General features: G+C 40.9%; 1 protein-coding gene across 1 annotated transcript in view; it reads right to left on the bottom strand.

The window, feature by feature from the left end:
- Window positions 1–475: 475 nt before the first annotated feature.
- llgl2 (LLGL scribble cell polarity complex component 2) overlaps window positions 476–25,219 on the bottom strand; it is a 39,299-nt gene continuing 14,555 nt past the window's right edge. Inside the window, exons 2-27 of the mRNA XM_008289361.1 lie at window positions 20,909–21,028; window positions 19,577–19,674; window positions 17,876–17,957; window positions 17,630–17,745; window positions 17,147–17,305; window positions 15,823–15,985; window positions 15,596–15,728; window positions 15,447–15,501; window positions 15,104–15,258; window positions 13,983–14,194; window positions 12,879–12,946; window positions 12,631–12,784; window positions 11,307–11,411; window positions 10,453–10,548; window positions 9,664–9,860; window positions 8,541–8,688; window positions 8,288–8,435; window positions 8,022–8,138; window positions 7,766–7,932; window positions 5,224–5,488; window positions 4,672–4,822; window positions 4,557–4,576; window positions 4,274–4,321; window positions 3,841–3,883; window positions 2,841–2,902; window positions 476–2,737 (exon numbers count right to left, since the gene is read on the bottom strand). Of these exons, the coding sequence (XP_008287583.1) occupies window positions 2,863–2,902; window positions 3,841–3,883; window positions 4,274–4,321; window positions 4,557–4,576; window positions 4,672–4,822; window positions 5,224–5,488; window positions 7,766–7,932; window positions 8,022–8,138; window positions 8,288–8,435; window positions 8,541–8,688; window positions 9,664–9,860; window positions 10,453–10,548; window positions 11,307–11,411; window positions 12,631–12,784; window positions 12,879–12,946; window positions 13,983–14,194; window positions 15,104–15,258; window positions 15,447–15,501; window positions 15,596–15,728; window positions 15,823–15,985; window positions 17,147–17,305; window positions 17,630–17,745; window positions 17,876–17,957; window positions 19,577–19,674; window positions 20,909–20,983 (3,015 nt within the window). The 5' untranslated portion in view covers window positions 20,984–21,028 and the 3' untranslated portion in view covers window positions 476–2,737; window positions 2,841–2,862. The remainder of the gene's footprint in view (window positions 2,738–2,840; window positions 2,903–3,840; window positions 3,884–4,273; window positions 4,322–4,556; window positions 4,577–4,671; window positions 4,823–5,223; window positions 5,489–7,765; window positions 7,933–8,021; window positions 8,139–8,287; window positions 8,436–8,540; window positions 8,689–9,663; window positions 9,861–10,452; window positions 10,549–11,306; window positions 11,412–12,630; window positions 12,785–12,878; window positions 12,947–13,982; window positions 14,195–15,103; window positions 15,259–15,446; window positions 15,502–15,595; window positions 15,729–15,822; window positions 15,986–17,146; window positions 17,306–17,629; window positions 17,746–17,875; window positions 17,958–19,576; window positions 19,675–20,908; window positions 21,029–25,219) is intronic.

The following is a 25,219-nucleotide window of genomic DNA, read 5'->3' as shown; positions in this document are numbered from 1 at the left end:
ACAAAAAGAAAAACTCATTAATCCAACCTGAGGCACCACCATTTTAAAGCCCACTTAACATCTTCAAGTTGCAAATGGCCATGACTCATCTTGTGTGGTCATCTACAGACAGAGCTGCTTCTGTCAGCTTGTGTCGCCTCAGCCAAGTTGTTAGACAGCTCAGATTGCAAAGGAGCCATCGTGGCTCAAGACAATTAGCAGACAAAGCGCCTCATTCTATAATGGATGATCAAACCTCTTGGCTGTGCATGTATGACAGCTGATGCCTCCTTTATCCACTTCACCAGAGGTGGATCGGCAGCCACTGAGCTCACAAAGACCTTGATTTTAGCTGGGCTTTTGTAGAAAAACAGACAGTGGAAAAAGAGCTTTGAGCTAAGGACTATCATTAGACAGGCTAAAATGCAGGGTTCAAAGTCTACATGCTTTCTTTTCATTTCAGTTGAGCATACAGAGACTCTGAAACACTGTCATACTCGGTCAAGAATTTCTTTGCAGTATAGCAGAGATGAATGATGTAGAAAACCATCAGCTTACAAAATAAAGACATTAGTGCAGCGAGTAAATACAACCAGACATTCATTTTTGGGAAAAACATGTAATAATTATCCTGTAGTGTGAAGTTACTTACAAATCAAAAAATTAGGTTTCGTAATCAGTTCACTACAAAAATATATTCTACGCTGATGCTACAACACCCAGCATTCTGAGACACAGTACCAAAATATTTCCTTGTGTGGTCTAAATAGCAGCCAACCCCGATTACAACAGGCCCACAGGTACAGAGTCACATACATACTCTCTCTCTCTCCATATATATGTGTGTGTGTGTGTAGATATATATATATTTAAAAATCACTACAATAGTTTACAATTACATTCCTAAATTACATTATTCATTGCTGGCATAAAAACTGGTTTACATTAAAAAAAAAAAAAAAAAGTAAAAAATTAAAAAAACAAACAAACAAAAAAAAAGCTGATCCCCGAAAAGTTACAGCATTGTGAGCTCTGCTGTAGTGCAGAAGTACCTATGGCCGGTTTAGCTCAGAGTGGGTGGTGGGGGCAGAGCTGTGCCAGCAGTATACAGGGCCACAATACAGTGTGTAATGCTATTACAAACTTAGTACATAAGAAGTCAGCATAATAACACAAGTTACATCGTTGTGGTTCAACATACACAAAACAACATCCTTATCTTTTTTTTTTTTTGTCTGGGGCATGCCCGATCATTTCCCCTTGGTTGTTCATCTGAATGAGAAGCTTGTTAAAGGAAAAAATAAAGAAAAAAAGAAGAAGATCTGCCAGCTTTGAAGTGTGAAGTTTGAGATTAAGGCAAAGATATGACTTGAATCCAAATTACAATACCAGGAAGCAAAACTTGGCCAAGTAGTAAGTACGGGATCAAATAAATATTTTAAAACTGATGCATGTAAAAACTATGAGCGGGTTAAAAAAAAAAAACAATTAAGTCAAAATATTTAAATAAAAATGGTGAATTACTTAACATGCTTTTATGTAAAATATACGACTAATAAAAAAAATGGCATAATGCATTGTTAAAATTAAGAACTTTGAATTTATGACTTTTGACTAAAAACTATGAGGGAAAAATTAAGGTACTAAGTCCAAATAAAAACAAACAAACAAACATGTGACTTACTGTGTAATGATCTTAAGTAAAAAGCCTTAACATAAGTCATAATTGTGATTCTTTTCATCACTTAACCTCTCTCTCCTAATCCTGACTTTGTTTCTCGTAATATTACCTTTAAAATCACATGATTCCAGAGTCATTACTGACTTGAAAGGTCAAAAACAATAAAGCAAAAAAAGTACTTTTTAACTTTTTGTCTCCATTTTTGACTTTGGATAAATGTAGCTTAAGAAAAAACAATAACATAAATGTTGGCTTAGCGTATCACAATTCCATTTTAAGTCCTCATAAGCTGTCATGGCATCTCAACTTCATTCTAGAATCACATAATTTGAACTGAAAATGAGTTGACACTTGTAACTTTTCGTCTATTTTTTTGATTTAATGGCAGATACGGGCCTCCATACATTAAATGTGAGGTTTCAGAGAAGAGGCACAAACCACTTTTTAACTACAAAATATTTCCATCAACATTATTTAATGCATTCCCTGCATTCCGTCCAGCTTAATGTCCACGTGAGGAGATGAAGACTGGTGAGATGCCCAACAGAGGATGGTGATTGTACAAATCGTTTCTAGGCTGGTGGTGATGAAGGCTTTCAGAATGATGTGGGTATTTAAGTCAAACAGCTTCAACAAGAGGCATCTATGGCAGTCATAGGATGCTGGTTTAATGAAGTATGGCGTTAGTCCCATGTCAGGAATGTGCTTCATGTAGCTTTATGTTAAATGGTGTGTGTGTGTGTGTGTGTTTGTGTGTGTGTGTGTGTTTGTGTGTGTGTGTGTGCGCGCGCGTGCGTGTGTGACCATGCTGTGGCAACAGTGTGTGGTCCTTAGGCACAGGTGGTGTCTCCTCCTTCAAACTCTGTCTGCTCCACGAAGCTGTTGGACACTCATGGAGCTCCAGAGAGCACGACTACCAAGAGCCCTTTAGTGTCTCTCTATGGGGTGGGGACGGGTGGGGACGGGGCAGTCACACACAGAGGCGAGGGGTCAGTAGTGGTTGTGTGAGCCGAGCAGCTGGCGAGTGCTGCTGCAGGACTGTAGTATGCTTCATACACAGCAACATGTCAGTTGTTTCTGAGGAGGCAGAGAAACACAACGATCAGACACCAGTTATGGTTCACTGACTGTTGATGAGATGTCATGTTTAAGTAGCAAAGTTCTGCTGCCCTGTGCTTACCTCAACTGTGGATGGACGGCCCTCAAGCCACAGCAGTCTTCACATTATTCTCCAGGAATGACCTGAGGCAAACGGAAAGCAGCTTGCGTCAACATTACTACTTCCTGTAGTACAGATGGTGGCCTGGTCCACATTCACCTTCACCATTTAAGGGCTTTCACAGTTCACATCACACAACCAGAGTAAAACACTAAAATAAACTCAAATGTTTACTTTCATCTGATCAACACTCAGATCCTTGCTTGCAGCTGTAAAACCGAAACAAAGAGCTAAAGACAAAAAAGGTAGCACCTCCGAGATGCGCAGTGCATCCAAAGAGCGTCTTCCTGATAGTGTCTCAACCAATCACAGATTTGCTTAGTCCATGTGGACAGCACTGTGATTAATGTATTTAAGGAAGCAATGAGTGTGAGCAGACTACAAGCCACATTAAGCTCATTCACAACAGAAGCTTGTCAGATCGGCCACCTCGTTGCATCGAGTTCCTACTGTGTGCCTGTATTTTGTAATATAGTAAATGCAAACTGTTCGTTTTTATAATTACATCAGAATAAAAACTCACTATTCAAGTTAAATGTTATATTATACAATTGAAGATCCTTTGATATTTAAGGGATACTGCACAAGTATCAACTCACTTCTGTTGTGCACTGAAAGTTCAAAAGTACATTTTCGAGTCGGTACATTCATACGTATTCATACATCTGTGGGCATGTCTTGTAAGTAAATTTGTGAGCTTGTGGCTACATACATTTCTAAGTACATTTGTTTATAAGACTAAGTGAACTCATAAGTTCATCTACAAGTGCAGAAGTAAACTTGCGACGCAGTCAAATGATCTGACAGCAATCTAAACAACTTGTATTTTCCACAGGCATGTAAACATGTTTTGCTTTTTATTGAGTCAAAAACATCATCGCACTTTAAGGAAATTGACAACACTGTGCTGACCTGCTTCTAGAAGAAGTGTGTGAGTGGATGTTGTGTCACTGACACTTACGTCTGGTCTCCTTCTAGTGACTTTTGTATCTCCTGAAGAACTTCTGGAAGAGAACAACACAATTGTAACAAACCAGTGTTCTCAACATAACACTCAACACTTTACATGACATCTGCAGCAGCAGCTCAGTCGCATACACATAACATACATACACAATACAGCTTGCTGGGATCAAAGAGAAGTTGTACAAATCATGCAATGGATGAGGTTTGGTACACACTGCTGTGTGACAGTTCACCTGCTGGTGTGGCTGTGTTTGATGACAATGTGAGCAGAAAGCTGACATACCAGTTAAGAGAGGCAGCCCACAATGCAATTACTACTGAAGCAGAACTGTAGGGGACCAAATACAGTGACTTGGAGGCCTCCTGTATGACTTCTTAGCTACAAGTTTCACTACATTCTCTCCTGTCTCTTTCTCTTGAGTACTCACTCTCGTCATTCAGCAAAGCATGCTCCATAACACGTCTAGCTGCACTTTCTGGAACACACAGGCAGCAGGCAGATGACACGTCGGTACGGTCAGCCACAAACAAAGTACGTGTGCAAAAAAAGTACATACAGCACATTAGCACAAGCACAGAGCTAAACAACATCAAACAGAACACTGTATCTGAATGTGCAGTGTTCCCTCAGCCAATGGCACATGCACGCTTAAGTATGATGCTGGATTTACTTTAACAGCATGTCTTTAAAGCCTCTCAAAGACTCCTTACCTGCATCCTCACTGTCTTGCCTGGTTGTAAAAGGAAAGAGAAGACATCAGAGTCATAAATTCTCTTAAAAACTCAAAGATGAAAGTCAAAAGAAGAACACTTAAGCTGTGTATACCGATGGGCGGATGAAGCTCCATCAGGTTGTGGCCGACGTTGGCTGGAAGAACCAGAATGAAGAGGAGCCTCCACTAGACAGCGAGGCTCGACCAAGTAGCAGGTGGAAAGAGAGAACCTTTCAAACTCAGATGGAGAGATCAGGTAGAAGCCTGGAGGAGGACGACAGCAAATGGGGGGGCTAAGCAGGTACAGTGGGCTCATGGTAATGCAGAAGACTATACAACCATGACAACATCATATACAGCGAGGTACAACAGATACAGGAAGCATGGAGGACATTCAAATTGTGCTGCTGCTGATTGAGATTGGATGCTTTGCAAAGGGGGTCAGCTATGGAAAAAAACACAAGTAGCAAAGCAGACCTGAAGTAAACAAATAAAATAACTCATTGTAAGAAATAAAATGCTGCAAGAACTCCACTGATCAGAAATGTTCAGTGTTGCAACTAGATAAAGTCTAAGGGGAAATGCATTTCATGGCATAAGGTCCATTCAGGGTCTTCACTCATACAGGGGCACAAATGTCGGAGTGTGTGTAAGCATGTTCTTACCCTGGCCATGCTTTGTGAAAACACAGGAGGCGATGCCGCTGACGTCCTCTCGGCGGATGCAGGGGTACTGGACCTGCATCTTGACATGTGGCAGTGACACCACATGTACGTCACCCTGATTGGTCAGAACCACAAGGCCGCTCTCACCATAGTCCTCCGTCCGACTGCTGCAGAACCAGGCCACACCTACCCTCCGTACTCGGGAGCCATCCACGGCTGTCAGCTTCAACTTCATTTTAGCACTGACCTTTGGCAGGGTAAAAACCTGAACACATAGCAAAACCAATCAATTGGAAACCACCACAAACTCTTCTGTCTTCAAAATATCTGAATGTGAAGTCTCCACATGTCTTGTGTGAATTTGAGTTCACCAATTTCAATGCATACACTTTCTTATCTGTTGAAGGTGAAGCAAGTTCTGCAGCTTAACAAATTATTAAGGTACAATTTAACCTGCAAGTAAAATATTTTGTGCAAATATTCTATATCTTTACCATGTCCATACCAAACACAAGATTTCAATTTAATTCTATTTTTTTATCAAGGTGGAAAAGCCTCTGGAACAACATTTTAACAAGTGGCCGAGGCACCTCAAAACAGAAAGAGGTCCTTGACTAATGAGAACACAGCAAGATTCATAAATCTTTATAGAAATATATTGAAACACATAATAATGAAACAGTGTTCCTTATCATTCCCCTCTACAAGTGCATTGGGAAATCTTTTTTATTGTCATCTCTTGCTTGTGCCAATCCGTGCTGCAAGTACAAAAACATGTCAGCATAAGTGCATCTGTCAAAAAAATCAATTAATATATATCTTTTTTATATATATATATATATATATATATATGTATATAAAAAGAGTAACTTCGTGTGGCTAACAACGAAAACTAAACTAAAAAACTAAAAAGTCACTGAGGTCCAGTTATTAAAATTTCCTCCAAGTAAAAGGTCCAAACCATAGTCCAGTTTGTGTCTTATAGCCTTCCCCTGTGGCTACGTTTTCATGGTTCAACAATACTTATTTTCAATTTTCACTGCAGGATACGTTTAACTGAATGCACAGTTAGCTCTTTAACCATATATATATAAGTAGTCTCTGGCAAAAAAAGTGCAAACGGAGCCAAATAACCCTTTTATCTCTTAAATTAAAGAGGTCCCAGCATAAAGAACTGAAGGCCTCCACTTCAAGTAAAAAAAGTCAACATCCTCAGAAAACAATACATAAAAAGTTTGGTTTGCACGTTGCTGGGCTGTAAATGTGGTGATAAGTCAGGTAGATCTGTCATACAGGGTTTGCAGCTCGATTATTTTGCCCTCAGATCAGACTTCAGGGGATAACTTTGCTCAAAAGAGCTGTGCTTCGTTTCGTAGTGGCGCGTCACGGTGCTACTTTTAGTTAATGTCACGTTTTCAGAGCGTATGAGGCACACTGGTTGTAAACTGCCTGACAGAAGAATGAACATACATTTCTCCGTCCTCTCATCTTCAAAGCAACGGTTTCCCTCATCAAGCTTCCTTCTTTTGGAGCAAGTCATGCTTCCATCACTGTCTCTTCCTCTCTGCTCTGCTGTATAGGCAGCGCAAAGTAGCAGCGGCAGCGAGCCGTGGCGGTACGCTGGTCGTGCAGGGTAACTGAACAATTTGATTGGCTGGACTGAGTGGCGCTATTGTCGTATTAACTGGAGTAGCAGCGCCCGCTGTCTACAGCTGCGACGGTTGGAAAAAATGTTGCACGAAAATCTATTCTCGTGAATATATCAGAGATTGGTCACAGGTCCGGACAAAACCATCCCTCGGTCCGGTCCAGACCGAGGTCCACCATTTGGTGATGCCTGCTTTAGTCCCTTCTCAACCAGAATGCCTTCCAGCTTTACAAGACATTAAGATTTTTGACTCTTAGGTAGCAAGAGAGCAACTGATAGTTGTCCAACACAAATTTGTATAATCTGCCGTCAGTCATAATAATGACTGAAACACCACCTGTTAAGAATACTGCTCTGCACCACTAAAATACTGATGCTTTTAAGAGCAACGCTGTCTGAAAAACTCACACACGAGTTCCAAGCAACAGATGTGCTCAGAAATATTTCGATGTAAAATGATCATTCCAAGAGAACGTTTAAGCGATAGGAAGCCGTGATCACCTGCCTCTGGTCAACTGCTTTGCTCTGCTCTGTAAATAACAGGTGCAGAGAGAGCCTTCTTCCTGAAGGGGCTGTGGAAAACAGCAGCTCAGCTCAGCTGCATTTAAAGCTAGAGACACTAAAACTGCCCATTTGGAGCAGGGCTGTAACAGGGGGTTGTACAGTCATGGTGAAATGAACTATATATGCTTTGTTCTGACCACCAAAAAAAAAAGAAAAAAGAAAAAGAAAGACACACTCTGGACACATGTGAGACTTTGGTTATTTTTGCTGAAAAGGGGAAGAATATGGGACCTTTAGCAAAGTAAGGCTACAAGCAACTTTCCCTGTGTAAAAAGAGTGTTAGATGCTGTGGATGCAAAAGTGATACTGGGGCATGGGTGTGATTCTGACCTTAAACTGTTCCTCAGATATGACCAGTAGCTGGTGGGAGCCGTGCATGTCAGGCGAGCGAGCCAGGTCATGGGCTACCTCCAGTGGCTCAGGTAGAGGAGCCCCATGACCATCCAACACCACTATACCAACAACAGGGGCACGGTGCATCAGCTGGATCTCCTTGGCTGGGATACCGGAGGCAAACAGAGGGGAGACAACGTTGCAATAAGACAACATAGGTGGGAGAATATTTCCCCAAATATCAAAAACTCACCTGGCTGTGCGGTGACAGGTTCATCTGCTCTGTGCTCTACAGGAGGAAGGCGCAGCATGTATGCAAAAACACAGCCGCCATTGGTTCCTGCCCACAGGGAGGGTGTGTTATGTGAACCTACAGAAGAAATGAAGAGACATGTCCAAAAATGCTTTCAGGTACAATAAAACAGTATAGAGCCAGTTCTTCTATACGGTTTTATTCTTGTGTAGGTGTTCATTTGTGTAGTTTACAAGCAAAGCCCAGTGTTTAACAGGAAAACTCACTGTCTGAGAGGAAGGTATCAGCAAAGTAGAGCGTCCGTACAAGGCCGGTGAAGGAGTCATCTGAGGAACGAGCTTCAATCTTCCTCTGGACAGGAGCCAGCTCCATCTCCGCCAGTTCAGCCTCCAAACGAGCATTAGCCTCTTGGAGCTGTTTAAGGAGAGGAGAGTCAAGATGAGGAGAAATAAGCAAAACATGTAACAACCTGAGGGGACATGAGGAGAATGTGGACAGTCAGTAGTACTCTGATGCCACCTTGGCAGTGTTGTTGACGTGATGTTTTCTTAGAGAGACTCTGCTACGCCTGATTCTCCTGAAGGACTGTCGGAGGGATTTCTTTATGCTCTTCACTCTGGACAGGGGACCCTCCATGGCCAGCTGGTCACTGGGGTTTAGTGTGCACCTACAATTTGGAAAATACTGAATTAGCACATACACACACTATAAAATGTGAAAAGTTGATCTTTCTTAAACGAATCTAGGAAACCGGTTGCACTCAAAAAAGATAAGCAAATATAACCATTTGTCTTAAATTCAGTTTACTTCATATCTACTTGTAAAGCTTACTCAAAATTTAGCTGTATTTACTTAATTTTGTGAACTTATATATAGCAAGTAGAATGAATTTGATATTTCCAAGGGTAAGAACCAAATAATAATATTAATAACTGATCAGCTTTATATAGCGGTGTTCTAGACACTCAAAGACGCTTTACACTGTCAATTATTCATTCACACACATTCATTTCGGTGAGCTGCCCTGGGGCAGACTGAGGCAAGGCAAGGCAAGGTGGGTAAAGTGTCTTGCCGAAGGACACAACGACCATGACAGAGGTTACAGGGTGGAACTAAACTGCTGACCTTCCGATCACTGACCGATTCGCTCTACCACCTGAGCCACAGCCGCCCCGAAAAGTTTCTGGAAACTTTTCCTGCACTTCTCAACTGCACATGTGCACTGCTGAGCTCTGTGTTCAGTCCAGGAACAGAATGTTTCAAGTTTACCCAAGTATACTTAGTTATATAACTCTTTAAGGAAAAATGAGTACATACTCACAGTCCATGTGTTAAATGGACAGGACAATGAGAAATAAGTAAAGTACACTAATGTGATTCAAATAAGTATTGGTATTACCTTTTAGAGTGAAGAGATACATAGAATGATACACGAATACTGTGGAAACAGCTTGTGACATAAAAATGAGGCCAAACCAACTGAGAAAAACTGTGTGGACTAAATTTCTCCACTGTAAAAAGAAAATGGCACATGCCACTATGCAACTGCTACAAACTGAACCAGAGAATCCTGGTGAGAACAAACACAGTGATTGTTCGATATGAAAATGAAGCTTTAATCTCGGTCTCTGGGTCTCCTTACTTGATGAGGACGTTGTTCTTCTGCTGGTAATCATATAACCCAAAGCCGTGGCTGGTGCCAAATGCTATCAGCTTCCACTCTGAGTGCAGTGTGAGGGCAGTGACCACAGCAGGGGGCTGGCACTGGACCAGAGCAAAGGGCTGGAAGCCTGGAGGAAACAACACTGGCTCCTCACGCACGTCCAGCCGAGTGTGACCCTAGTGGGCGAAAAAAACATACGCATTCCATAACAAGTCCAGTGCTTGATGGTACAGTGCGTAACAAATAATGATAAAAAGGATGTAAGGGGAAAGAATCAGTGTTATCAGATTTGACAGCTACCAGGGAATACTAGGGACAGCGTTAAAATTGTGTTAGTGGAAATTACTTTTGTCATACCATGAAAACACTATGCCAGTAAAAATGGTAAATGCAGCTTCATCTTTCTGGAGTAAACTGGAGTCTATCTAAAATCTAAAAAAATCAGCTTGGTGTTGTAGTGAAAACGTAGCATCACGGCAACAGCAAAGAAGCCAAAATGTAAACCCTCTCTCGCTGAAATTCTTGTTATAAATGCACTTGAGATAGCAGGAAGCAACCATGGAGACAGTGTTAATTTTCCCATTAATGGTTACCATTACTGTACCTAGCTTGCTTATGTGTCCTTCGTGCATTCTCTTTAAGGGGGCAAGATCCCTTTCTGAGTTTTAACACAGATGATGATATTTGCACAAACAAATTGAATTGCCTGGTGTGGATGCAGCTAAGTATAAACATAATCTCAATAACCGGTCCAGTATTAGTCTTTACCTTCCAGCGAAATCCCTCTTGGCCCTGTAGCAAGTCTACAACTTTAGCCTCCACTGTCTGCTCTGCTGCCTCGTCATTCAGCTCCAGCACCAGGATCTACAAGGACAAACCAATACTGTGAATAAACAGAATGATGTGACTTCAAACTAAGCCCTGGTGGTAGGACCCTCATTTTAAATCAGGGTATATTTAGAATATTGGATCATAAAAAATATCACCAGCCCCGTGCAACTCTTGAAAGGAGAAGAAAGTAGAGCCAATAGATGGATTGAGTACAGTTACAAAGTGTATCATATATGTGCACATGTGAAGAAATGGACCCCGTCAGGCCAACCTGTGATTGTGAAACTGTGGTGGATTTTCATAATAAAAGGTTTTTGTGGACAATAAATTCCACCTATGGTGACAGGGCTTCAGACTGCAACCACAGTGATCACATATGTGACCTTTTTTTGAGTGTTTTGGGAATTAAAATTTAGTGGTCACATTGGTGCAAGAGCATGATGATCATTAGCTGTTTTGTTGTCACTTTAACCAGCACATGCAGCTACTGTGTTAAGTGGTGGAAAGCAGAACTTTTATTTCTTCTGTGGCTCTGTGAGCTGATGTGCGCTCCTCAATCAGAAGAGGTCTGACTCAGACACCTGGTGATCAGCGTACAGGTGCCTGCAGGAACAGACTGAGCAGGTGAGCTAGCCTATTACAATGGCTAACGCAGTCGTAGTAATAGTGTTTTCTAGTGTAGTAGTAGTACTGTAGTAATGAAGCGGCATTGAGAATGAATCAGTAAAAAAGGAATACAGTGTATAAACCATGACATCAATTCCAGTCAGGTAACATATATGAACAGTCACCTGTCCCGCCGTGCCAGCTACAGTCAGATAACCACTATATTTACAGAGATGGATCTTCTGAATGCCAAGCCTCGGGTCGTCACTGTAGGGGTCAAAACAGCCAACCTGGAAACAAACATGTCGGGAACTGCAGGTTAGTGTTGCACGTTAGAAGTTGTGGGTCTTGTCATGAACAGAATGAAAATTAAAATATCCAGACTTCAAGTCAGACAAAAATGCAGGATCCAACATATGGATTTCCTATAATGTGCCCACTGTCTGCAAAACAACCACATCTGTCTCCAAACTAACATTTTCTCAGGCTTTACAAACCTCCAGCAGAACCAACTGCTTTCAGAGACAGACTAATACGCCTTTTGTAAATACATGTATATATTCTTATTTGTCTTTTTATACGTTTACTGTTATACTTCTGCACCACTGGAGTTGTCTTTTAATTTCGTTGTACCTTGTGTATGATGACAATAAAAAGCATTCTGTTATATTCTATAAAACACGGGAAATTAGACGGAACTGTACAGAAATACGTCCTTACCCTGACACATGTAGAATATTAACTGAGCATGTGTGAACCAGACTATGTGACTATATGGTGCCTTACAATTGCTACTGAAATGTTTATGGATACTTTTTAGGTATTATGGTTATTTTTTTTGGTTTTGCTCTAATATATGTCCTTCAGTCTACTTCCTTTCCTTCAGTAGAGTTTTGATATAGTCAGCTAATTTGACTGTTCTTATGACTAACTGTCAACTCAGCTACATATTACACTGTGCTGTCTGGATCTTGGTAGGGTGCTACTGGAGACCTGAGGAATGATTCTCCAAAAACAATAAACTACATTTGGTGGCTCTGTCAGGGCGGGGGTGACTCATAGACACAATGGCATGATTGACTACAGTAACTATGAGAGCATCCCAGAGTGCTTTGTTCAGATTGCAATGAAAGACAACACCATCCTGTTTACTTTTTTAAATATATATATATATATATATGTATATATCTTCAGCCAAGCATTATACACATTGTTAGAATCATCAATAAGTGCAAACTGTTCTGTTCGTAGTATCATCTAAAAATGACTTTCTAAATGTTACTTCATCATTCCCATGCACAAAGGAATTTCTTCACCACTGTTGTTATAGCAATGTAACATTGCACAATGCCTCACTGAAAGTTGTTGTTCACCTGTCAAGCTGCACTGCTGGTAGTAGTAGTAATAGTAGTAGTAGTAGTAGTAGTAAGAGTAGTAGTAGTGGCAGTAATAAAAAGATGTTTGAAAAGAAAAAATATGGATTTATTTTTGTGAAGTGTATTACAAAACCTTTCTGAATGGAGGCCACTCTCCTTCAGCCCCTTGATTCATGTTGTCATTGGGATCAGCATCTGTGTGGAACACCCCAGCTGTGCTAAGCTTGTACATGGGATACAGACAGACTCCTGATGCATCCCAGAAACGCACTGTTCCATCCTCATGCCTGTATGTACAAACAAACATGTCACTGTTAAAATGATTTGCAGGAAGTCAAAGAAATCTTCCAACACAGATGTATGAAGTGCAGGTGTACCAACCCTGTGAGCAGCAGGTCTCTCTGTGGAGGATCTGGAGCCAGGTTTTGACCACCTGTTATTGGCCATGGCTGACATGGAGAAAGGGGAAACGAAGGTTTAAGAGTAAGACCAACTTGTGCTGATACCTAAAAGCACTGTAAAAATTGCATTTTAGGAGCTGACCTGACCCTGGTAATTCTGAATCTGAGATACTCTTAGCATGTGTTTAAAAGCCTTGTTTGGGATTAATATGGTTGTAAAAAGCAGGGAAGCACAGGATGCTTGTAAGGGAATCAAAAAATCAAGTACACTATGATACAAGGTTTTGGTCACACTATACTAAACAGTGTTTTAGCCCTCTGAACCCGAAAACCCGCCGGTGGTTCTGAAAGGGATCCTAATTCAAAAAATAAAACCACCAAAATGACACTATTTATCATAAGAAGAGACTGTAAAAACAGGAAGATTCACTGGATTAAAACTTTCTGACGGTCCTTTGCGACTGTGACCTTTGATTTAGTCAGGAAACAGTTACCAAATCAGAGGTAAAGATTGGGATACCGAATCAAAATCTGTTTTTTCTTCATGGGTGTTTAAAATGTTTGCCAAAATAAACTGTTTGCACCAAATTGTGTTGCAAACAAAAGAGTATGCATGCAAAAGGGCAGGACTTCACATTGCAGAGAAAAATGAGCACACAGTAAGATAAACTGTGAAACAAGCAAAGACTGCACAGTTCTTAGAGTTCAGAGGGTTCAACAGGTTGATAACTAAGATCGAGGTTAAGAACTTAAAAATGTAAGACACTTGCATATTCACTCATGACTGAAGAAAATGTAGCATCATTTAAGGCGAGTGTATCCAAGATTTTGGACCTGCTCAATATATCACAATACTCATACAATAGCTTTTCTGTCAGATACATTTCATCAAGTCAGACCATTTAGGTCAGGCTTGACAGAGTAGACATTTTTCTTGAACTTAACTTTTTCAAACAACTTTATTTCCAAATAATTTATTTTGAAATATTTCACAAGATAAAGCATTTAAAGGCCAATGATTACTTTTTAACATAAATGCAGGAAATGAACAAAAAAACACAAACTTGCTTAAACACAGGTATACCTTTTTAGAGTAGTGTGTATTCTGCAGATCTCCAGCAGCGATGACCCTCTCCCACAATTTAAGGGGAATGGCAGAGACATGGTGAGAGCAGGTGATGGCTGAGCTGTGGAGGGGGACCAAGTAAGGTGTCTGAATAACAGGCCAGCAATCCGTCTGCAGGTCAATTACTACCAGCTCCTCCTCCACCAGGACCACCAACGCACTGGGATCTCCTGCAGGGGTACAGAGCACCAGAGATGTTGTTGTTTGGCAATTATAGCAATTTCTGGGGCGGCATTGTTCCTAGATTAAAACTTAAGCAGAAAAGTGCTTAAAAACATAATCGGATTGTTTATGCCACAAACTGAAATATGTAGTTTTTACTATGCATTGCTCTTCAGGGATACTCATAAGAATTTACCACAGTGACAGATACCAGCAAAACGAAATAATGCCCCACAAGTCATGAACCGCAGTGATGGGTCTCACAAAGGAGCAGAGGCTGAGACATCTTGACTTTTAGATTTACTTGGTAGGGTAGTTCAAAACACAGACCCAGCACAGAAGCAACAGAAATGGACTGATGCTCTACAGTCATCCCACTAACTATATTTTGGCATCTGTCCTCGGACTGCTGTTTGCCATGCTGTCCTTAATTCTGTTCTGCTAGTAGCATGTAGCATGCACGTAGCCTAGATTATGCCCTCTGGATTTCTCATCGCTGTTGTATGTCACAGTGCGAGTGATGCAAAAGACACTTTGACATCCAATTTCAGCAGCCAGAGCAACTGGAGTAAGAAATCTCTGGAAATCTGCTTCAAACCACCTCTAAATGTCGTTTATGTCAGATTTGTGAAAATCTCATTTAATCTGCTTTTTTGCTGTCCCCACTTTATATTATCTGGATATGTCAAAAGTAAAGTGTAAATGCACACAGTGGCAACACCACAGTCACTGAAGAGTGAGGAGAAAGGGAAAAGGCATATGGAAAAGTTCTTTAAAAAATCTGTGTGTGCCTTAACTGATTAGTAATTATATACTGATATAAATATATTTGTATATTATCACATTTACGAAAACTGTAGAAAGCTGAACTCAAGCGAAGACTGAGTGTGTTTGTTGTATGCAGGTGTGTTGCCTGCCTGTGTGCTGCAGCCCATCCCTGATGACGAAGAAGTCGATAATCCTGGAGGTGAAGTCCAGAGCTACGTGCGTCTTACTGTGGATCACTGTGATACAGTGTCTGTCCCCGTAGCTGGCTCTGGGCATACCACCACTGAACAGCAGGAATGGAGGCCTACACACACATGTACACAGGTTCAAGATCAGTTCAATTTGCCCAAAGGCTAATGTTTAACTACAGCTCATGTAACCTACTGAGAAGTTAAACATTAGAACAGTGAGAATGCTAGGACAGCATTCACTGAGGGAAGCTGTGTAATACATGTCACGAGTGAATTTTACTGGTGAATGAGGTGAGCTTACCCTTCTTCTGTCGGGAGCTGAATTATTTTAGAAATGGCCTTGCAAGGGAAATGTCCTGCAGTGATAAGGAGTTTTTTGCTATCAGCCTCGAAAAAAAGCATACTTCATGTGTGGTAGTAAATGAAAATGTCACAGCTTTTCCTTCTCACCATAAGGAATGTCTGATTTTTCCTCCTCCTCATTCACATCCTCACCACCCACCATCCATCGACAATAGCTTCCATCACTGTGTGAACTGAGAATGTAGCTCCCGTCCTCAGTCCACCACACGCTCTCCAGTTGCTGTGGTTTCATTAGAATACATTAAAATATATGCCAAGATTACACATGCTGGTTGTAAACACAGTTTGTACAGGACTGGCTGGTACTGTATTACCTGTGTGGCAGGGATGTGCTGGATGGCACACTGTTTCTCCAAATCCCATATGACCATGAGACCCCGTCCATAGCCGATAACAACCTGATTTGGGTTGATTGGGTTCTCTTGTAAGGCCTCTACATGTTCCAGATTCCTGCGGCCAATGTAGTCGTCCGGCACGCTGGAGTGACAAAAAGCAAAGAAAAGGCAAAAAAAAAATAAGACGAAACACAACAAGTATAGACACAACATCAAACGCACTACTGATCTGTAGGGGGTTGAGAGGCAGTGTGATGTATTAAATGGTGTGTGTGACAACAGTCTAGATAGAACAATCAATACACTGTTTATGGTCAATCCATTAGAAATCTGAAGAACTACAGTGCTGTGTATTTCCACAGGGGAACAGAACAAGACACAGAAATACTTGGTAGCTTTGCTTGCACTTGTGTTAAGTGCATCAGGCTCCTTTACTCAATCTTGAAGTTTTTTCCTGATTGGCACATGTGAATAAATAAGAGCTGGTTCAACAAGATTCAGGGGAGATCGGGCAGGCGCGAGGTGGTGCAAACGTTTACAGTTACGGCCCAACCACCTGGCCCTTTGGGTCTTCCTGTCTGCATTGTGGTGTAGAATCCACTTTAACTCACAACGTGATGTCTCAATTCTGCAATAGTTTTCACTGCAATTACAATGCTGAACCGGTCAAAACATCAACGACAAAGACACCGAGATGAATATTATTTGTTATGTTAGCCTACATAGCAAGTTTTTCATTGATGGTAATGTCTGAAAGAAGGAGATTGCAACTCAAAGAGAACATCAAGCAGAAAAAGTGGCACTTGTTGTTGTTGTCTTCTATGAGTTAAGCATTAAGACCCACGCAGTAGTTTTTCAGGGCCCCTCAGATGCACCTGTCCCACAAAAGGTACATTTTTCTCCCTAAGACAGCCCTAAAAGAGGTGCTACCAGTGTGGTTGGAACATGCACAAAAGCTCCTGCAGTGACAAATGGCGCACTAAGAACATTTATACTAGATGATTTACCATAAAGGCTGTTGATGTGTAGCCTATTGTTGTGAATCCCAACCACTGTAATAAAATGCTCATACAGCAGACTGAAGAACTACGTGGTGGAACACCGAGACAGACTCTAGCCTGACAGAATGTTCTTGTCAATATAGCACACAGCCAAACAACTGTTTGCACCGTGGCGACAGTGCTGTGTATGGAGGTGTACCATTTTCATTTTTCTTGCAGTTTCCTAGTCCTTAACACTATTTTCCTCCCCTTAATTACAAACACAACACCAAAATGTGCGTTGATGTTTTGCAACTGCCCACCTCGCAGCGACTTGGTCGAGGCTGATGTTTCTTTCTTCTAGCTCTCTGAATCCCGGGACTTCAACGATGAAAACATGTCCTCCTTCTGTCCCCAACAGCAGCAGCTCCCCTGAGGAGTGAGCCAGTACTGCAGTCACTCTGGTCACGCTTGGAGGGGCACTGAGGAAGAGATGAGGATATCAATCGGAACGTCAGGTAGCTACTTTTTGGACAAAGGGATGGTTACACAAATTCATGGATGCAGAGGGATATGCCTGTTTGACTAACTCATTCCAAGAACTAAGTAATGAGTTAGTCAGAAATGGGTCCTCTTAGTATCATTAAAAAAATGCCATTGTTTTCTGCTACACCCATGCTCCACAGTACTACAGTCCTACATCAAGGATGTTGGGGTGGCAGAAATAAGAGCCTGGAGTTCCCCAAAAAAATTCTGGAAAAGTACCTGTGGAAAGGGGAAAATGATGACTGGAAAATGTGACTTACCCAGGAGGTCCAGTGAGCGTGAAGCGTCCAATCTCCAGAAGTTCAGAAAGTCCCTTGTGACCTCTTAATGTCCACATGTGCAGACTGTTGTCATCCAGCAAAGTCACCAGTTCAACCTAAACAACAGCCACAATCCATCAATATTGCTCAGAACAGTGGGCAGCTGGAATATATTTCTTAATACTCTATATTGCAAATTTAGAGAGCTGAAATGCTGTGTTTCATGTGTTTGTTCTCCGACAGTACCTGGTGGGGCATAAAGTGCACCTGTGTGACGGCAGCATTCTCGTCATGTAGACCCATGAACTCCACACCTGGAGCTCCGTACCTGAACACTGGTAAAGGAAAGTCTGGATTTATGACAGACGCAGACACACGTACAATGAAGACTCCAGGAACCTATATCAACATTAAGTTTAATTTAAGGCCTATTAGAATTACATTGAGAGGGAGAGAACGAAATATTTAGTCAAACTACAGAATGCAGTCTATTAAAAACTAAAACTAAAAATACAGACATTCTGCCAAATGCCAAAAGAGAAGGCCTGAATCCCTTCCATAGGGATGCCAGAGGGTTGAAGGGGAGGAAAAGATGTGGGGTGAATGTGAGTCAAAAAGCCAGGTTCCTTTGGGAGTCATAATCCAGTTTGTCCTGAAAACAACAAGCATGCATTTTCAAGACTGATTTAAACTTAGAGAGGAAGATTAAGGGGCTACTGTGAGAAATGTTCAAGTTCTGAACCTTTTCCTTCTGGCTGATCATTTTGGTAAATTCTGACTTTTGAGTTTCAAGTCATAATTCTGACATTAAACTCAGAATGGTATGCACTGCTCTTGCTGAAGCCCAACATTTTGCAGGGAAAACTAAATTTGCAACGCAGACACAAGCGCAAACATTAAATGTGAAACACTCATAAGTCCAACAACATGAAGCATACATTATGCATGGACTGAACAACTTCTAAGCTAATGATTTTTTTCTCTTTAAAACATTACGAATGAATGATTTTTCCCAGTTAAACTGATGCTTGAGTCAAGCAACATCTTTAAACACAAATATGGAACCTACCTTGGCTTTTGATTAGAAATTTCTTTATTTTACTACATTTCATTGTATTCATGTTTTTAATGTTCTATTCAGTCACTGATGTTGTCATTGACCTTTCTGTATTTTTATTTTGTTTATATATTTTTTACAATATATATATATTTTTTATTATATTTGATTGATTGGTTTCCATTGTGACTTATTTGGATTAGGAATGAACTTTGTTCTTAATACCAGAAACGCTAATGTCCTGCATGAGATAAAGGCCCCAGGGGGCACTATACTGTGCATGGAGTCTGTCAAACAACATGAGGAGTGCAGCTCAATCTCCCATGTTGCTGTAGGGTCAAAGAGCAAACCAGTGACGCAGCTCCAGGGCTGCTGCTGCAGTTTATGTGACCCTAACCTCACTGTAAATATACTGACTAAAAGCGTCACATTATCAAATGATGCTACATACAAAGAACAGAATCTGCTCTGTCCCTTGACATAACCTGAAGTTGACTCATAGCATTTTTTGAGAGATTTTCCTTTATCTGAGCCCACTTTCTATTTTTTCCAGGAACAATGTGCTGCATTGTATGAATGGATTAGTCTAATGAGAGAAGGTACCGCCATTATCAAAACCAGTGTATGTCTCTGTGTCAATGGGGGCAGTGTACTGACTGGCTCCACTGTACAGTCATTGAATAATTGTGCAAAAGGCTACAGCGACACAGACGCCACTGTCTAACAATAACAGGTGGCACTGAGCAACAGTATGGGAAAATGTCATACCTGAACTAGATGAAGATTTAACAGCGTGACAGGCATTCATTAGCACCTCCTACCTCAAGTTCAAACACTGTGCTCAAGTTATTACCTGGCATATACTTATGCACAGGTAGAGTAAAGGATACAGTTTGATGGCCCCGGAGCGGGTACCGATGGCAAGCAGCTGCAGGGAGGGACTGTAGCCCAGGGCACTGGGCTGGTGGGGGAATCCATGCTCCACTGTCTGAGGAGGGAAGAGTGGACAGACACAAGGAGGGTGACACAGAGCTGGAACAACGGACACAAAGACAAGAGATCACCGAGACAAGGACTGAACACAATGTTTAGTTCTATTCCTGCAATGCAGTTAAAGATCAGTGTTGGCATCAGGGTCTCTTATTTCTTTGACTGATTTTTTTTAATGTTAGTAAATCAGAAATGCCTTGAAAACACTGTCAGAATACAGTAACTCATTAAAAACAAATGTTTTTCATTTGAAAGGGTTGGTTGAAAACTACTACTTTCCTTTCAGCTACATCATCAGACTGTAAACATTAAATTGTGCACAGTGGCAGAAACAGATGATTAGATATTTACAGTTCCGTATGTATATGTTCTGTTTTTTTTTTGTTTGTTTTTTTTAATACTTAATGTCTATTGCTCACACATTATTAAAAATCTTCCTTTTTTGTTGTTGACCACATATTTACAACACAAGTGATAGTAATACAACATAAAAAAAAGCATACTTTGATGACAAGACCACCTCCAAATGTATTACTTTTGTCATCAAATAGAAACTATAGCATAATCTGACACACAGTTGAATGGGAAAATTAATTAATTGGTGTTTTAATGCAAAGTCTTACCTAGTGACCTGTACAATCACACACTGCAGATGCATATTCGTAAAGCACTCGCTGAAATACTCTGATGAGTCCCAATATTAAATCCACTGACAGATGATGTGAATAACACTGGGATGTTACTCTGACGAGAGAGGCCTCCCCCAGAACAACAACGCGCCCTGCTTTCCTGCAAGAACTGCTGAGAAACAGCTCAAGGAACATGACAAAGAGTCTAAGGTGCTGGTCTGAGCTTCAAACTGCCCTGCTACCAATCTGATTAACCATCCACAGAATGGACTGGGACACAACCAATCTACAGCTGTCACACAGACACAGCGCCTTAGGATCAGCACATCATCTTTAATTCAACCAAAATCAGCATGTTTGGCGCCTACATGTGTACTGACAGTAACCACTTTAGAACACGTCCTCAATCTTTTTCACTAACCTGTTCACTTAAGTGCAAGTAAACAAATTGCACATGAACATTTTTGGAGGAGTCTGCTGACATGATTTTTGCTTTCACCTTCTGTTCAGTCATGTCTCTGACCCGAATGTTCTGTAAAATCTGTTGCGATGTTGTCTTTGTGTTTCAGATCCAACCAGTGTAATGCACCAGGGTTCACTTGCCTTGTTGAACTGGAAGAGTTCCTGTTTGAGTCGATCCCTCTGGGACTCCTGGCCATGTCGCCTGAACCTCTTCATCCTGTCTCAGCACCCACGTGGAGCCTGCAGGCCCACTGACGCTTCCTGACAGGAGGAAAGAGAGAGAAGACACGGCTATCAGGTAGGAATAAGGTGTAGTGTGTTGAATTTTTGTCTCTTCATCAGTGGAAAGCACTTTTTGTTTCTACACCAATAGTTTTCAAATGTGCCTGCAGAATAAGTTTCAGTCATGTCTCTGAGTCGTCTCAAGGAACAGATGTGCTGCTATTTTAATCAGTTTACACAGCCTGTTACACACTCGTAATTTCAAGCTGAAGTGTAGTTTTTTTTGTTTTTTTAAAACTTTTTATTTATTATATTTTTATTTTAAATCCATCCATTTTACAATCGTCATCAATATACATCAAACAATCCATGACAGTGATGGTACAACAAAGATAAACAATAACATAAACAATGGTCACAAATACCCCAGCCTATTAATATGTCAGTTACATTCTTCTATCACTTACAAGTGCTTAAGCTTGTTTTGTATATCTCAACCATTTCTCCCAGCCTTTTACAAAGTCTTCTTCTTTCAGTTTCAGTTTAAAAGAAAGCTTCTCCATCTCAAGGATGTTTTCTATAATTGACAACCACTGTTTATGATTTGGTGCCTCAGCTTTTAGTCAGTTCTTAGTGATGGTTTTCTTTGCCGCCGTACTAAGAATCTTGACCAGGTATCGATCACCAACATGTACAGATCCTTCCAAATGTCCCAGGTATAACACAAGAGATGATCGGGGAACAACATAACCCAGTACTTTGCACAGAACTGAATGTATACGTCCCCAGAAGGGCTGGATTTTCATACAAAGCTGAAGTGTAGTTTTAAGCTTCAAGTCTATTTTCCTGGAGTTTACAATTGTAACTGGCTCTGACCTCTGCCAAAACACAGGTGTACATGAATGCATCCTGTGAGGCACAGGTGGAGCACCAGAGCTGCTGCTGCTGCTGCTGCTGCTGCTGCTGAGCCAACACAGCTCTCAAGCTACACCTTCCCTGTAGGTGGGATTTTTATTAGGCTGGTCAAAAATCATTTATAGGTTTGGTTTAGATGTGATCAATTCGTTTCTCCATTAGCTGATGTACAAATTAAGTGTTTTTCTACTTTCTTCTGGTGGAATCTGAGAATAAGAAAGCAAATGTACACAGGAACAGAAACTTTACTCTGTCTGGTCCTTATTTGACTGCATCTTGTTACATGTGGTGATTTTACACATTACAGTCATGACAGCAAGCTTTGGGTCACACTGACTAACATTCCTGTAACACTTCAAACACAGTACAAGTCTGAACTTCATGCCCTCAGATTAAAATATAGCTCTACTACTTGCTTTGCCTTTTCAGGATGACCGTATAAAATGATATGTCGTGCTCAAACAAAAAATAATTTTGATAAAAGTTAAAACACTGTAGCCAAGAGTCTTCTAACATCAGGTAATTTAGAAAAACATCTATTTGTGGGGTGAAGGCTCCCAATGTCCAGGAGGATCATTAATGAACTCAATCAACATCAAAGCTGTTCTACAGCAAGGACAGATGAAAGACATCATTGTAACACACAGAATTATTTAATGCTGCCTTAACAAGCAATAATATAAAATCAATGTCTTGAATAAAAAAAGTGACATTACCATGACAACCAGTCTGAGAATATGCCTGTGGTCTTATCAACTAAATGGGACAGCAGAAGCACTGCAAGCTGACAATGTTTCTGCAGTTGGGTGTCATGTGCTGCAATAACTCCAGGTAATTACATGCTTGTCCTTATTTGGACCGAGTGTTAGGAAAAGTGACAGCCTTAAAAATGTGGATTTTAACTGTTTGAATAGAGCATGAGGATGCAATAAGGTCTGTTACAGTTTGTGTGGCTCTGTGGCTATCCCACAGCACACAGCATCACACCACAGGGTGGCATATAGGCCTCTGTGGCTCCCTCACTGACTGACACTCGACTACGTAAAGGAAAAGCTGTTCGGAGCACAAGATTTCAGACAGAGAAAAGCTCATAACTGTGGTCAGACACATGACCCACAATGTCACAAGTCCCTGACAAAGGCCCACACCATGAGTCACTTTTCCGTCTGAACCAGCTCATTTGCATCCCGACATAGTTCTGTTATTACCCTCATATCATGTAGTGCTGCCCTGACTCACTGTGGGTCTGCATCACATATTTCCAACTCCAGCTCCCTCGAAAGCCCCTTTCAGACATACCTTCTATAATCTGACGGCTGTTTACCGTGTCTGCTTTACATCTGCATGAGCACCTGGTCACTTTTCTGTAAGTCGCTCAGCAGTGTTACTAGGTCCAACCTTGGTTTAACTTTCAACAGCCTGAACTGAAAAGCAACATTAATGGATAGCCACACACAAGCACCAGTACTTTGAGCTGTGTTAAGTGATTTATATAGGATTTTTCCGCGTAATAGTATCAATATTTAACTGACAACATCACAGAGAGGTTTAATATACAGTTTGTGTGCCAAAACCACAAAACACCTTTTCACTTTTGCTCTACAATTTCAAAATCGAGCCAATCAAATAAAACGTCCATAATAATATTAACACTTTACTGCAATGAAAAGTCTAATTTGCAGACAGTAGCAGCTTAAAGATGAATGAAACTCACAAATCCTGAATGTAATTGCATTTTTTTCCTCCCTCCATAAGACATTAACAGGAGCTTTCTTCCAGCGACTCAGAACTATTTAACACCCGCATTTTAAAAAATTCTTATAATTACAAATTATCACTGAGAAAATGTTGAGAGCAAAATCAGTCTGGCACAGGATCTGATGGCAGGTCACACTGTGTAGACCTACAAGTCTCCACACCAGACAGGTCAGCCGTCACACACACAGCAGCAGTTTAGTATCTAGCCGTTTAAAACAATGTCTTCATAGTTTATTTCACACCAGCAGCATCAGACAGCGGTAGGATCCACAAGCGTCTCCAAAGAGAGAGAGCTTTTCCATATGTAGCAACAGCAGGAACCTAATTAATTAGGTTCAACTATAAATTATCCCAATGTGGAGAAAGGGCCGACCGGGACCAAAGGGCAATAAACTGGACTGTTAGTTAGTTTGGACACTTTGATCAGCTCCTATTCATTTAGTTTCAGTCTTTTACTGCAATATTATGCATTAAGCATCACTGTGTGTTGGCTTGCTTGGTGTCAATGACAAATATTTCATTTTGCATGTGTATGTGCTGAGTGACAAGAATGCCGTCGCTTTATTGGATTGATGCAGCCAACAATGTTCCATATTCCATGTCTGACAGGGGCCTAAAGAAACAGTGACCTCCACTCTGGTACATGGAACTGGTACTGCAGGCTGACTGGACTCAGCAGTTACAGCTGACAGACTGCTTTGAGGACAGAAGAGCTGCTAGACATGTTTCTTACCTGCTGAACGGTATGACACAAATGGGACTGAGTATTTTGAACATGCCTATGCTCTAATATATGCACCTTCTACAATGCATTTAAGAGTGTGTATTCAACAAGTTCAATTCTGGGCTTTGTCAGCATGTACTTACACCATAGCTACACTGCACTGATACAGCAGGCTATCTGCCCGTGTTCTGCCCAGACGGTTATTTCTGCTGCACAGCGTGCTTGCTTCCGCTTTTGATACTGTAACATGCATGCCAAGCGCAGAATGCAAAATGGAGATGGGCACAGACAAAGCTTGGAGAGCAAACTAACCTGTGGAGAAAACGATGCATTACTATTAAACTAAGTCAAAATAATTTAATGAAATTATGTATGTTTTAAATCCCATTACTCAACTAATTTTTAAAATGATCGATAGAATACTCAATTATTAAAATAATCGACAGCTGCAGCCCTATGCCTTACCATAATAAAGTTTTAGGGAACTCCTGCACAATGTCCTAAAGTTCGAATGCTGACTCTGTTAAACCATCATCAGGTATCAGATGGTTCGTTTAAACAAACATTTTGTTTTAGTTCTTGTTACCCAAACAGCAATACTAGAGACAAAGCAATCAATTATTCTGTTGTATTATCCTATTGTAGGCTACCTAGACTATGTATTGCTGTGTGTGTGTGTGTCTGTATGTATGTCATGCTGATCTTGTGTGTTGGTGAGTCAAAGACAATGTTCCACCTTGGTGGATGATAAAATTTTATTCTATTCTAACCCTTTTGCAAACTAGACTCCTACAAACTACTGGATGCAACAAACTGTACTTCAGCTTCTGTTA

Source organism: Stegastes partitus, unplaced genomic scaffold (assembly GCF_000690725.1).
Source record: "Stegastes partitus isolate 25-593 unplaced genomic scaffold, Stegastes_partitus-1.0.2 Scaffold609, whole genome shotgun sequence".
Lineage (NCBI taxonomy): Eukaryota > Metazoa > Chordata > Actinopteri > Pomacentridae > Stegastes > Stegastes partitus.
This window is presented reverse-complemented; position numbering and strand designations above follow the sequence as displayed.